General features: G+C 44.2%; 2 protein-coding genes across 2 annotated transcripts; one reads left to right on the top strand and one right to left on the bottom strand.

The window, feature by feature from the left end:
• Positions 1 to 101: 101 nt before the first annotated feature.
• On the top strand, positions 102 to 8,364 carry LOC6593504 (solute carrier organic anion transporter family member 4A1). The gene is made up of 7 exons (XM_002019109.1): positions 102 to 390; positions 4,494 to 4,831; positions 4,889 to 5,072; positions 6,200 to 6,302; positions 6,971 to 7,930; positions 7,994 to 8,182; positions 8,241 to 8,364. The coding sequence occupies exons 1-7, from the start codon at positions 102 to 104 to the stop codon at positions 8,362 to 8,364; spliced, it is 2,187 nt and encodes a 728-aa protein (XP_002019145.1).
• A 160-nt stretch (positions 8,365 to 8,524) lies between these two features.
• Positions 8,525 to 10,576, bottom strand: LOC6593505 (prolyl 4-hydroxylase subunit alpha-2). The gene is made up of 7 exons (XM_026987625.1): positions 10,325 to 10,576; positions 9,971 to 10,264; positions 9,711 to 9,907; positions 9,134 to 9,654; positions 9,026 to 9,070; positions 8,804 to 8,969; positions 8,525 to 8,741 (listed from the first exon to the last, which is right to left on the bottom strand). Exons 1-7 carry the CDS (start codon positions 10,531 to 10,533, stop codon positions 8,683 to 8,685), a joined length of 1,491 nt encoding a protein of 496 aa, XP_026843426.1. The 5' UTR covers positions 10,534 to 10,576; the 3' UTR covers positions 8,525 to 8,682.
• Positions 10,577 to 13,844: the final 3,268 nt, after the last annotated feature.

The raw sequence follows: 13,844 nt of genomic DNA, 5'->3' as shown, positions 1-13,844 counted from the left end.
GAATATCTGCGTTCAGTTCCACTTCGAGTGTCGTTCGGTGCGGATCGCAGTCGCAAATATTCTCTCTCGTTGGGACATTGAGTGAAGGGGAAAGTGAAACGATGGCAACTGTGGCTACTAATGCGGATGCGGATGCAGCTGCTGCTGCTGCTACTCCTGGGGCACTGGAGTCCACCGTCAATCCCAAGTGTGCCAATGTGAACAACAATAATAGTGCCCGCTCCAGCCGGGTGGGCAGTGCTTCTGGGGCAGACCAGGACACGGATACGGATGCGGCATTACTGGTGGACCAGCGCTTTGGCTGGTGCAGCTTTCAACCGCAGTGGCTGCAACGTTTCTGCACCGCCAAGTGGGCGCTCTTCTGGCTCTGCTGGGGCGGTGCGTTGCAAGGTGAGTCGGCCACTGGATCCAGACCAGTCCAGAGAATCCAGAGAATCGTTTCTTGTGGGGGCTCGCCACTTAATTCGTTTAAATGGCTCGTCTCGCGCGAATTTTCGACCCACGCAGTATTTTATTTATTCAGTTTTTGTGGAACGCAGTGAAGGTTACACTTGAAGCATCCAAAAAAATTAACCACCAACCGGATTAAGATATATGTATTTGTATGCTTTGGAAATTTAAATTTTAATGAAATAATATTTATAGGATATACCCCATTCTGAGTTAATTCCTATGCCCCCTTAAATACTCGTACATTGTAGCCAGCGAGCATATTTCTTTGGATTATTACACAAATAAAGAAAACTTTCCTGGAAAGAGCTGGGCAAACTTTGAACCAGGAGTCTGTACGCCTGGCCCTGTACTCCGAAAGACAATGCCATGCACATCCGCATCGCTTCATTAGCATCCTGAGCAAATCCTGAGACCCGGCCCAAGTCTGTGTGCAACAGATAAGAGTGTTCGCTTCGCCCAAAAGGGTTTGAGGTTGGAGCTGTTGCTGGAGCTGGAGCTGGAGATGGGGCCAGAAGCAGGTTGAAGTTGCAATGAATAGACGCAAATTAAAAATTAATATCAGCCTGGAGCAGTCGAGGGAGTTGGCTTTTCTAGCCCGAGGATGCATTAACCTCAAAAAATCCACTCACTTTGAATAGTTTGAAAGGCCCGGTGAAGTGTAAATGGTTCTCCACAAGGAACCAAGGTGTCGGAGTGGGATGGTATCTCTTGACGTTGTCATAGGCATTATTGGTGGGATGGGGCATGGGCGTGAGTCCAGTGATGCTGCTGGGGGGAAGCGGCATAAATCAAAACAATGTTAATCGCTGTTTACCCAACCCAACCCATAGCCCATCCTCCTCCACTGAACGGAGACCGTGGTGTCCATGGCTACGGGTAGCTTTAGCTTCGAGTTCGGGTTCCACTCCTTACGGGTTCACGCGGTTAATTAAAATTCGCCAATTTCCCCGAAACTGTCGACACGTTTATGCCTGTTTCGAGGGATTAGGCTATGTTCCAGGGATTAGATGAGATGAAATTTGCAAAAGTGCATTCGCTGGATGGAGGCCAGTTTGGCAATTTTTGGATGCTTGCCAAAAGGACACTCGGAGATGAGCGCGTGAGCGGGAGCTAAAATTATTTCGTATGCTCAATATATGCACATACATATGTACACATACAGGAAATCATGATTTATTGCCCGATACGACAATAATTAGAATTGTATTGATATATGTACAAGGTTATACACGTATTATAATATTTTAAAATGTTTAGTTATCATTATTTCTATTCGTATTATTTTTATACCCGATACTCAAAATGAGTATTGGGGTATATTAGATTTGTGGTAAAAGTGTATGTGTGTAACGTCCAGAAGGAATCGTTTCCGACCCCATAAAGTATATATATTCTTGATCAGCATCAATAGCCGAGTCGATTGAGCCCTGTCTGTCTGTCCGTCCGTCCGTCTGTCCGTCTGTCCGTCCCCTTCAGCGCCTAATGCTCAAAGACTATAAGAGCTAGAGCAACGATGTTTTGGATCCAGACTTCTGTGATATGTCACTGCTACAAAAATATTTCAAAACTTTGCCCCGCCCACTTCCGCCCCCACAAAGGGCGAAAATCTGTGGCATCCACAATTTTAAAGATACGAGAAAACCAAAAACGCAGAATCGTAGAGAATGACCATATCTTTTAGACTGCGGAATCTGAATTGGATCGTATTATTATTATAGCCAGCATCAAGAAAACAATTTCATTTTTTCTCGCCCTGTCTCTCTCTAACACACACGTAGCATAGGCGGCTTTGCTTAGAGTAAAACATTAACGCCTAGATCTCAGAGACTATAAAAGCTAGTGCAACCAAATTTGGTATCCACACTCCTAATATATCGGACCGAGACGAGTTTGTTTCAAAATTTCGCCACACCCCCTTCCGCCCCCGCAAAGAATGCAAATCTGGGCATATTCACAAATCTCAGAGACTATTAAAGCTAGAGTAACCAAATTTAGTATCCGCACTCCTGTTAGATCTCACTATAAAACGTATATCTCAAAGGAGGAAAGCCATACTGACTTAGTACCGGGTATAACCGTAGAGTTGCGGTCTCCGAAGCAACTCACAACGTTCCCCCTCGTTTTTATTAAAGTCGCATTTGACTTTGACACATCCTAAAATGGTTTTTCATATCAATAGTTTTATGTATCTTCGCACAAATTTCAATTTCAATATAAATCTAAGCTATTCTACTATTTTTATAATTATGCTTTTTTCCAATCTGATAGCTTTTTTTAAATACTTACATTTATGTTGAACTCCTTTTGAATTCTACATCTCATTCCATATTGATAGTTAATATAGATGATAGATTTTCTCCAATAGGATCTCGATTTGAGGTCATCACGTGGACATCTCTGGTTGAATTTTGCCCTGCCCTCGTATTTATGTCTTGGCCGTGTGCTGTAAGCAAACTGGGTTCTTGCAGTCTCTGCTGCATGACTGGGCTGCCGGCATCTGTTGCACATTGCGCTGCCCACTGACCCTCGACGTGGGAATGCTTCCGGTTCGCTTTTGGGAGTCAAATAGAAGCATCGTACCCCAGTACCAGTACGTTCTCCATCCATCCTCCATTGGCCCACCCGCTGCTCTCGCGCCTGCAATGTTTGCTGAACTTGCCCACAGGATGGATCGGATACGGTTTCGGGCGGCACGTGACCGAAAATATTAATCAGTTGACACGGAATTAACATAAATCATCCGCAACAATTTTGGATTGTCGCGTTCGCTCGCCATGCATCAAATGGTTCAAATGGTTTATTGTTGTTGCTTATGCCGCAGAACAGAACAGAGCCCGACCCGAGTATCTTTCTATGGAAATGAGACTCGACTCTGGTGACTGCACTCCCAAGGTGGAAACACATGCATGCGAATGTTTTGATCCAAACGATGATCCTATTTAAGTAGTCAGAGGCACAGTCGAATATAGGAATATTTATGGACCCTTTCTTGGAACAACTATAGATTTTACCCTGTGGCAAAACTGGTCCATAAAGAAGATAATGAATCAGTTTCTTTACTTAAATTCCTGCGGATACATATGATTATATGGGTGATAACATATTACATAATCTAAACTTTAATTGATTCTCGAACTGATTCTGATAATTACCTATGAAATTGAAAGCTTTCTTGATAGCACACGTATTTTCTATACATTTTCTTCTTTTTTTTGTATACTTAATGTGGATATTCGCATCTTAAAGTCTATCATGTGCTAATTAGACAAACAGTTTTCATCAATATTTCCACATGGCCGCAAAAGGACTTACTTCAATCGATGTCCATGCAAAATAGGAGATTGTCACGTAGCCATAGCAGCCGTCGGCACTTCACTTCCTTAGCAAAAGGTCACACACGCACTTCAGAGACTCCCGCCCATGTCTCCCCTTCAAAGTCTCAGGGTTTTCCTGGTGAAATATTAAATGATTGCACTTAGTGGGGTAAATGACTCGTAAGTGTCATCGTCGTCTGCCACGCTCCTAGGACACCTTTAAATCCGGCAGATGACCACGGGAGGACCGGACCGGACCTCTTTCAAACACGAGACGATTATTGGAAAATAAATTGAATTTGTTGTTCCGGAGGGGGGGGGGGGGGGGGGGGGGGGGGGCCACAAAAAAAATAATATTCTAAGCAATACAATGGCAGTGGGTCGAGAGCGGAGAGGCGTTCGCAGAACTAACAGATATTTATTTATGATAGAAAATGCGCCTAAGCTCAAAATCAATTTGTCGTACAGATATTTAATTTATGACCCGCCCCCCGGTAACACCTCCTCCATCAGGCAAAACACCACTGGCTTCCGCCCTCGTGTCCTATCCTGTAGCGCTCTGTATTGTATTACAATCTGTTAAACTGCTGCCTCTCTGGAGTCATAAAATCATATTCTTCACTCACTAAAGTTGGGGGATGATCCCTGCCCCAGATGATAGATAGCAGGGGATGAAAGCGAACGGAAATCTATCCTTGTATTGACGGACCAAACTTTCTCTTTCAGGTCTGATTGTCAACGGATTGATCAACGTCTCAATCTCGACCATTGAGCGGCGCTTCGGATTGCGCTCGAGACAGATGGGCCTGGTGGCCAGTGGCTACGACTTGGCCTCGTTCGCCTGCCTGGTGCCTGTCACATACTATGGCGGACGGAAGGGTGCCTCCAAGCCGCGCTTCATTGCCATCGGACTGATAGTGATGGGTCTTGGTTCGTTGATCTTCCTGCTGCCCAACTTCCTGGTGGGTCCCTATCGGGCCACCATTGCCGAGGCGAATGTCTGTGAGATGGGGAGCAGCAGCAGCAGCAACCCCAATGCGAATCCGAATCTGAATCAGACAATGGTGCAGTAGAAGATGCGACTAGCTGTCATGGCAACTAAATCTCTGATATCCTTGCAGCAATACTCCTGCGAGGTAAATGCTGGGAATGGAGAGCGCGAGGAGTACGATAGTTTAACGTGGACCGTGTGGCTGTTCTTTGGGGCTCAACTGCTCCATGGTGCCGGTGCTGCACCCCTCTTCACACTGGGCGTCACATACATCGATGAGAATGTCTCAAAGAAGATGTCATCTGTTTACTTGGGTAAGTTTCGCAGGCAACGGCAACGGCAATGGCTACGGGACGGCAACGTTTCATTGATAAGACGCGCAAAAACTTTACTTTTGTCTGGAGTCGCACAACAAATGAAGTACTATGCACAAATACCCACACTCTTCGGATATCGCACTCCTGGGGTGGTTTGGTTATAGGGACGTATCAAACAGAGTATCCAAAGTATCTGCTAGTTGCTCTCACACATGAATATTTATTTTTATTTGCGACATCGGTTACAAAGGGAAGCAAACAGTATTTACTGTTTGTGCCCCAGGCTCAGTTCGCAGTTCCCAGTTCCCAGCTCCTAGCTCGCCGGAAATCTCGATCCCAATCCTGTGACAGAGGTCTCGTGCCGTGCCAGCCATCCTTCCCCTTGTTGACCCAATTTTAAAGAGCAGCCGCCTGCGATGGCGACGGCGACGGCTGCTCCTGATTGTTGCTGACTCAGTTCAGACTTAGACTCGAGTCCTGGGAAGAAAACGAACGCCAGCGGAAATTTATTGCCTCTTAGTTAAGTTTATCGTGGCATCCGAAAGACGACAGTGAAATTATCAAACCCGTCCAGCCTCGGCTTCAGTACGAGTACGAGTAGTCCTGTCTGTCTGTCTGGCTTTGAGACAATTGAAATTCGCTTTGGCTGAGGCGTTTTCCTTTACTGAGAGTATATTCGAAGGCGTAAGCCTCAAAGGAAAGATAGTAAGGTGCGTTTCAAAGATGTACCACCTAGTAATAGTTCTAGTATAAGCAGATTACAGGAGACATAGTCACTTACTCTGTAAATGTTCCGATTTCTTACTGGCTTATGCGAGATAAGATAAATCTCTTTGTCAGAGATTTAGACTTTAGTTTTTAGAAACTATCGTGGAAGATGAAATTATAGCAGAGCAAACATTCCACCGCCTTAAATACCCGAAACGCACTGTATTTCAATGTATTGTAAACGAAGGTCGCAATTGAAGACTTTTGTCATGCAAATTAAGATGCAGTCAGATGATAAGACCAGCTGGAAGGGAGAGAGTTTGCTATCCAACCCAGATGCGATGACAATTCGAACCGTTTCAAATTGAAGTTTAATTGAAGAGTTTCCGATGCTATAACTCGATGTTTTTTGACAGGCATCTACTATACGATGGCCACCGTTGGACCCGCCATTGGCTACGTACTCGGCGGACAATTGCTGCTCATCTACACGGACTGGATGACCGTGGACCCCGTCCAGTAAGTGTGCATCTCTGATAAGCTGGCAATGATTGTTATTAATCGCGCGACTTAGTAGCAGTAGCAGTAGCAGCTGAAGGAGTGTTTGTGGGGGTCTGGCAGGTGACTCCAAGCTGCTCCCAGGAGAGACAGGAGTATGCTGGGTACTGCGGGGCTTATTTGTTACTCTGGCAACGGCAAATGCCACAAAGCACTGTGCCGGGTAAATATCTCTAGAGAGTAATAAAACAACATTTCGTGCTGACAACAAGGAAATAAGGTGCGAATGAGCATTTGTTTGATTCACATCCCACTTCCCCTCATCCCCTGGAGCGGAATGGGGATACCAGCACAGGGGGTGGGAGAAGGATGGGGTGGATGGAAGCCAAAGCAACAAGCAGCCAAGCAGAGGGATACACATGGATACAAAGAGTCGCCGCATGGCTTATTGTCAAGGAGATGCCATAAGTCATAATGTCTGCTACACCTCCTTCCCATCACTCGGGAGTCCCCCTCCAGCAACTCCTTAAATTATGTGGAAAACATGTAAAATTTTGTTTATGATTTTTTGCGTGTTTACCGTGGAAAACATAAATTCCCATTTCAGTTAATTTACACGAGCAGGGCAGGAGAACGGAACCCCAATCCTTTCCAGCACAGAGTCTAATCGATTTCCCATCTCCTCGTAGGTTGAGCCTGACCAGCGACAGCAAGGTTTGGATTGGTGCCTGGTGGCTAGGCTTCATATTCGCCGCCGGAATGTGCCTCCTTATAGCCATACCCATCTTTGGTTATCCGAAATCACTGCCGGGAGCGGATAAACTGCAGTTGGAGAAGGTCTCTGAGGCGCATGCAACCAAAACGGTGGCGGAGATTGGATCAGAGGGATCGGAGGGATCAGATGGATCTTGTGGCCTGTCCGGTGGTCGGCGGCGACTGGGGCAACTGCCTCATGCGGTACTCAGTCTCTTGAAGAATCCCACATTCTTCTTCCTGAACCTGGCCGGCGCTACAGAGGGTCTGGTTATAGCCGGATTCGCCGCCTTTCTGCCCAAGCAAATCGAGAATCAGTTCAGCATTTCGCCCATGCTTTCCGCTCTGGTGATGGGACTCATTACGGTGCCAGCTGGCGGCGGTGGCACCTTCCTGGGCGGCTATTTAGTGAAGAAGTGGAATCTCGCCTGCAGCGGCATCATCAAAATGTGTTTGATGGCCACCACGGTGGCGGCATTTTTTACCTTCTGTTTCCTGGTGTCTTGTCCCAATCCGAGGTTTGCGGGCGTCACTACCTCGTACAATCTCGAGGCCAGGAGCGGACCACCGGAGCTGGTGTCCAACTGCAATGCGAACTGTGGCTGCAGTCGCACCAACTACGATCCCATTTGCGGCACCAATGGCGTCATGTACTACAGTCCCTGCTTCGCCGGCTGTGGCCAGGAGGAGCATGTGGAGAGTCTGAAGCGCTACCACAACTGCAGCTGCATCGAGAGTGTCGGATGGGTGGACGATGGCGTCGCTCTACATCCGGATGCCACCAACTTGAAGTGCGACTCCACGTGCCAGAGTCTGCCGTACTTCGTGGGCCTCTGTTTCGTCCTGATGATCTTCACGTTCCTCGCTACGATGCCGGCTCTGTCCGCCACATTGAGGTAATCTCCTTATAGACATGTCCTGCGAAGGATTCTCATATTATTTGGCTTTCCACCCTTTAGATGCGTTCAAGACGAACAGCGTTCCTTTGCCCTGGGTCTGCAGTGGATCAAGGTACGGCTGCTGGGCACTATACCCGCTCCTCTTATATTCGGAGCTTTGATTGATGAGTCCTGCATTTTGTGGCACGAGTCCTGCGACGAGCAGGGAGGAGGAGCCTGTCTCGTCTACGATAATTTCTATATAAGCCGGTAAGCTGAAGGATTACCTATAGAGTATCTATAATACACTACTATTATTCTCCGACAGCTACATGTGGCTTTTGGCGTTGATTTGCAAGCTTGGATCCGTGGTATTCTTTCTGTGTGCCTGGTGGTTCTATGTGCCACCCAGCAAGCCAGCAGTCAATGCCAATGGCAAGGAAGACATTTGAAGATCTGTATCCAAACCGAAATGAAACTACTCTCATATATGGATATCCCACCAGACCTGTGGCTCATATTGGGCACGTTACGTATTGTCTGTGGGAGGATTTGGAATCAGTTTAGCATTAGCATTAGCAATAGCATTTAGAAACGAAGTAATATTTATTGGGAATCAATATAAGATCCTATTAGATATAGCTCGAATTTCTCAGTAGTATTTATAACCATTTTAAGAAGGTAAATGTGTGTGTATTTAGCCATAGATTGTAAGATATTTTTAAATAAAAGGCCATTTTATACCCAATGTATGAAGAGAAGGGGAGGATCTACTTGTAGCAGAGTTTGACAAACATCTGATCATAGGCCATCAAACTCTTGGTTAAAACTTAGTAAAGAAAACAATATAATATAGTAATAGATATAGTAATATGCATATGTATAACTTACTCCATCTGTTGCCTTCGATCGTGGGACACACTGCGTGCCGTGTTAGCACATGCGGCTCCCAATCGTTGTGGATGTTGTACCAGAACAGGGCGGATCCTTTCTTCGGCTGGATGGTGAGATTTATTTTCGGAAATATGGTGGCACCTCCCAGCGGGACATCGGTCATCTTAGGTGGATAAATGATGTCAAAAGAACATGATATGACATTATAAAGTTACTCACATAGAACAGAAAGGTGACTAAACGGTCGCCCTCTTCAACGAGTTCCTAAGTAATCAGATGTAGTATTTGAAGGTATAGTAATTGTGGTTTCCATTGCAGGTAACGTACCGGATTGGCCTTGATGTCTGAGTAGTCCCCGTGCTCCGGGAAATGGCTACCCAGGCCGTAGTTGACTGTTCCCAGTTGTGTGTGTTCTCCCGTAAGCAGACCCGAAATGTCCGCCATGCGGTTCACCAGATCCCTGTCCAACTTCTCGCCGCTACCCTCAAATATATTGACATAGAAAATTCGCTCTTTCTCTGTCGTGGTGTAGTTATCCGTGTAGCCCTGCACCATCTCCGCTCTGGTCAGGTTGACTGTCAATTGTTCGAACTCGCTGTCGTAGAGGACGTCGTGATATAACCATATGAGTGGATCCCGACTGACTTCCTCCTCCTTGAGCGGTGCCAGGCGCAGGAATGGAGTTGTGGTGTGATTGTAGCGACAGACCAACATTGGACGTGGCGGAAAATCGCCCCTGCAACCCCGTTCAATGAGAGTCGCTGCGGGCTTTGGCTTTAGATATACCAAAGGGATTGCAGGATCCTGCGACAGTTCCTCCAGATACTCATTTATATGGTCGATGGAGCCTGCAAGAAGTAAATCACTCTGAGAATCAGTTCGTTTCGTTTCAAATTGAACCAACCTTCATGCAGTCTGCTAATGAGAAACCTTTTTCGAACTTCCTCTTGATTGGGGCGGTAGAATTCTCGGGCAATCGGATTCAGTGGTAACTGAAGGTTATTCCATGTCAGTCTGTACCACTCAGCGGCTCTAGTGTATTCCGATCGGTTGTACATAAAGTCAGCTAGGATGAGACACTCGGGTGCGGTCATGCGGGTACTGACGAATTATTATATTGGCTGTATCTGTATTCGAATGGGAAATATTTGGGCGCGTTCTTACTCGAGTTGAAGTCCCGCCACTAGTCCATTGGCCATATCGAATGCCTTCAAGTCATAGAATCGCTCGATACGCTCCAAACCCATTAGGGCTTCATTCATGTCCACGGCATTAGGCATTTGTGCCACAAGTTTATCCATTTTCTCGACATCTTCCTGATCTTTGATGTAGGACAACCACTTGGGCCAGTCTTCATGGGCACGCCGAAGCAGTCCTAGCGCGTTCAGAGGATTGGCCACGTACTGAACGCGGCTCTCAAGTCTATCCAGATTCTCATGGGCCACAGAACAAAGGTATCTATGAAACTTCCTTCAGTTAAATGTTTATCTTTGGAACGAATCGTTTATCTCCCCTCACTTTTTTAGAGTATCCACCTTTTTGTGGAGAGACCTTACATAGCTGGTCAAGTGTTCCATGTAGGAATTTTCGATTTCTCTTAGTTCTCCAAGTGCCCGGATGGATGTTGTGTATATCAAAACAATTTTCTTTTTCTCCTCACCCAAGATCATTGGAAAAAGGGCGGCTGACAAGCAGACGAATAGATAAACAACCTTTCGTAGCGACATTGCGAACTAGAATACTCGAATAGAAACTAAAATCAAAATTGGAATTCGTAAGCTTTGAGGAGCGTTTCCATGGCTCGTTTGCAACGCTGAGAGACGTCTCAACGAAGAAGAATCATTCGCTGGAAATGGCCACCAAGATGACGTGTTCAGCGGTCTAAACTAACTAACCTAGGAACTACATAGTTAGCAACTAATAGTTTTCAGTGCAACTGGGAAGAATTTCCAAACTTGGTATATTTGATAAATATAGCACTCTACCCTACCCTACTCTCGCCTACCCCAATAGCCCATAGATGGCATCACAGCGTATACGTGATCACAAAGGAAAGTAATGAGAGCTATGAATAAATTATTAAAATTTTAAAAGAATGGATTGTTGTGTTGTAATTGATGTATTGATGTATTTGATGTAATAGGGGTAAATATAACAATATAAAACAAATTTTTGGATAAAGAATTCTTATTTTAATTAAATTCTTACTTAATGCCAGGTTTTATGTTAATTTATACTATTATTTAACTATTTCTGACAATTTATGTAAAAGTTGTTATTTTGTTGTTGTATTAGTTGTCTTTACAGCTAATTCAAAATAATATGGATTTATATTGCCTATTTCCGATTCATCCGAGTCATAATAAAAACTGTAATCATTATTTAAAGGCTGAATATTTTCTAGAAAATTATAATGGGGTGTTTTTAAAAGCTCAATGACATCTCGAGGAAGGATTTGTTTTTCATGTTGAGCTACCCTTTTCTTAATGGATATACTTGAGATGAGGGGATCTGAAGAGTCCACAGATCTTTGAAATACATCCATCATATTATTTACCCGCAAATTGTGTCGAGCGTGCATAAGCCGGTCACGCTTGTAAAATTTATTTTTCGCACAGGTCACGATTTGTCCACCTGGCTGTGAGGCCACATACTTTCCAGTCAAAGTCAGTATTGGGGTTTTAAATTGTGTTGTTTTCCAGATTTTCCAGATTAATGTACTGAAGGCAAAGCTACGACGCGGGTTTAACAGCCAAATTATATGAAAACATTAATAAATTAATAGATAATAAATAAAAATGAAATAACCAAAAATAAAAATACATCAAATTCTTTACATGCCGACGGGGAATCGAACCCAACCCCGGTCTCTATTTTAATATTTTTAATAGAAAATATAGGAAAAATATATATAAAATAACAGATTAAATACAAATTTTTTCATCACGACGGGGATTTTAACTTAGGGGCTGAGGCGCTGAGGGGTGGCAGTACTACCCACTGTACTGCCCAATTTATTACCAAATTGGTAGCTAAAAGTAAAACTTGTAATATAGTTTTACAAGAGGAATGAAGGAGTAAAGAAATTTTCAAGAAGAACAGTTAGGAATGGAGAAATTGGTATATATAGAGCTGAAATTTGCATGAATTGTTACCAGTTGCTACTGAGCTTCCAGCACAGTAACATCATCATGTATCACGCCTTAAACTCAAGCTGATCTAATAGTTCAAAGTATTACTATCTTTTAAAGCACACTTTCTACTTTATTTTTACATACATTACATATTGCACAAACACGCAGAAGGTTAGTTTTTATTCCACACAAGACGAACCAATTGATTTGGGTTTCTTTTTTTTTTGACAAAATAAAACGATATATGTACATATGTACATATGTATATAACATATACAAAATTTTAACACAAAATGACTTTAAAGCTTTATCAGAATGAGAGGGCTAAATTTTTAGCAAAAACATTTATTAATTGAATTGTATTGAAATATAATTAATATTTGCTTCAACAAAATTTTCGAATTTATGCCAATTATTTGGGAATTCCGCCCAGTGTGCGGTGGCGCTACTAACGTACATGACAACGGTTTGTGTCTTTGATAAATAACTTTTGCTGGGCGGCGCTAGTGAGGACACAAAACCCGTTGAAAATTTGAATGGAAAAAACATCCAAAACTACACTCTGAAAAACTTCCTGATTGACAATCAAATAATGGATAAACAAGATATACTATATCGGGCCTTGTGATCGGGGAAACATCCTCGATGGTGTCCATATCAAAGATCAAGGATATTTTCAATAGTCTAGTGGGTTCTCAGGAGATTTAATACAATAAATTTATAATAATAAAGCAACAAAATAATATTCCGCTTCCTTCTGGCTAATAACGAGTCCTGTACTACTTGAGTATCGCGTATGAAAATGATTTTGCTCATACATACTCGTAGGAGTAGTATTTGTATTTGTTTGTAGCTTCGTACTTTGACTTTATCTAACTCTATCAAATTCGAGCAAACTCTTCAGTTTTCTGCACCGAGAGAAAGTTGCATATGCCAGCAAAAGATTTCCCCCCGGGAGAAGAACAACAACTTGGCTATTATCATTATTGTTATCGCTATTGAAAAGCGCTAATTGTGCGCAAATAATGAGCCAAACTCCAACCATATTCGTACGTGGCGGCATGCCGGAAAGCTCACACATGCAAAAACCTGTTGGGAAACTGCAAGCGAGGCAGAAAACCGAGGCGCCACAGGATGCGAAGAAAGGCGAAAGTTAGCGGCAGATGGAGATGTGCAGACGTTCGAATAAGTACGAGTATGTGTGGAATGTGGCATTTCTGGGGGTTAATTAGAATGGGTATTGAGAAACAATTCGAAAGGGAGTGTTGCCAGGATATCTCCGTTCATTCCCATGTACTCCCAACCAAATGTCCTTTTCCTAGTGTCCGGTGTCACATAGCCGTGCTAGGAGCAAAAGCTAGTAGCACTGCGACGAGCGTCACGTGCATATGAAAATATTACGTTGGGCGCTTTATGAATGAAACATTTACTATTGCATACCTTCGCCTTTGCCTTCGCCTTCGCCGTTACCACCCCAGCCATATCCACTCCACTTTATGCCATGCTGCTTGGGGCACCTTGACTACTGGCCGCACCGCCCAATCTCGCCCCCATTGCCACTCGGCCTGCCCGCAAGACACATGCGCAACGCCATCGCCAGGCAGCATTTGAATTTTGAATATGAATTTTGACACTTGATTATCAGCGCCGCTCGCAGTTCGCGGCCAGTTCCAACTGTGTGCAGACGTTCGTCCCCGGCAAGACAAAAACTTTGGCAAAAAAAAAAACTGGAAAAAATAAATTTACATTAGTGCAGCGGAAACTCGGCTTGGGCGGCTATTTGGCCAGTGAAAGTGGCAACAACAAAGAGAAAGGATAAAAGAAAGGAGTACGACATTTAGGCAAAACTTTCGCACTTTGGTTGGCACTTTAGTGGATGTCGAAGCCAGACCAGAGCTGGGAAT

The sequence above is a fragment of the Drosophila persimilis genome, unplaced genomic scaffold (assembly GCF_003286085.1).
Source record: "Drosophila persimilis strain 14011-0111.01,24,50 unplaced genomic scaffold, DperRS2 tig00000124-arrow-pilon, whole genome shotgun sequence".
Classification (NCBI taxonomy): domain Eukaryota; kingdom Metazoa; phylum Arthropoda; class Insecta; order Diptera; family Drosophilidae; genus Drosophila; species Drosophila persimilis.
Note: the sequence above shows the minus strand (reverse complement) of the source record. Positions and strands in the feature narration are given on the sequence as shown.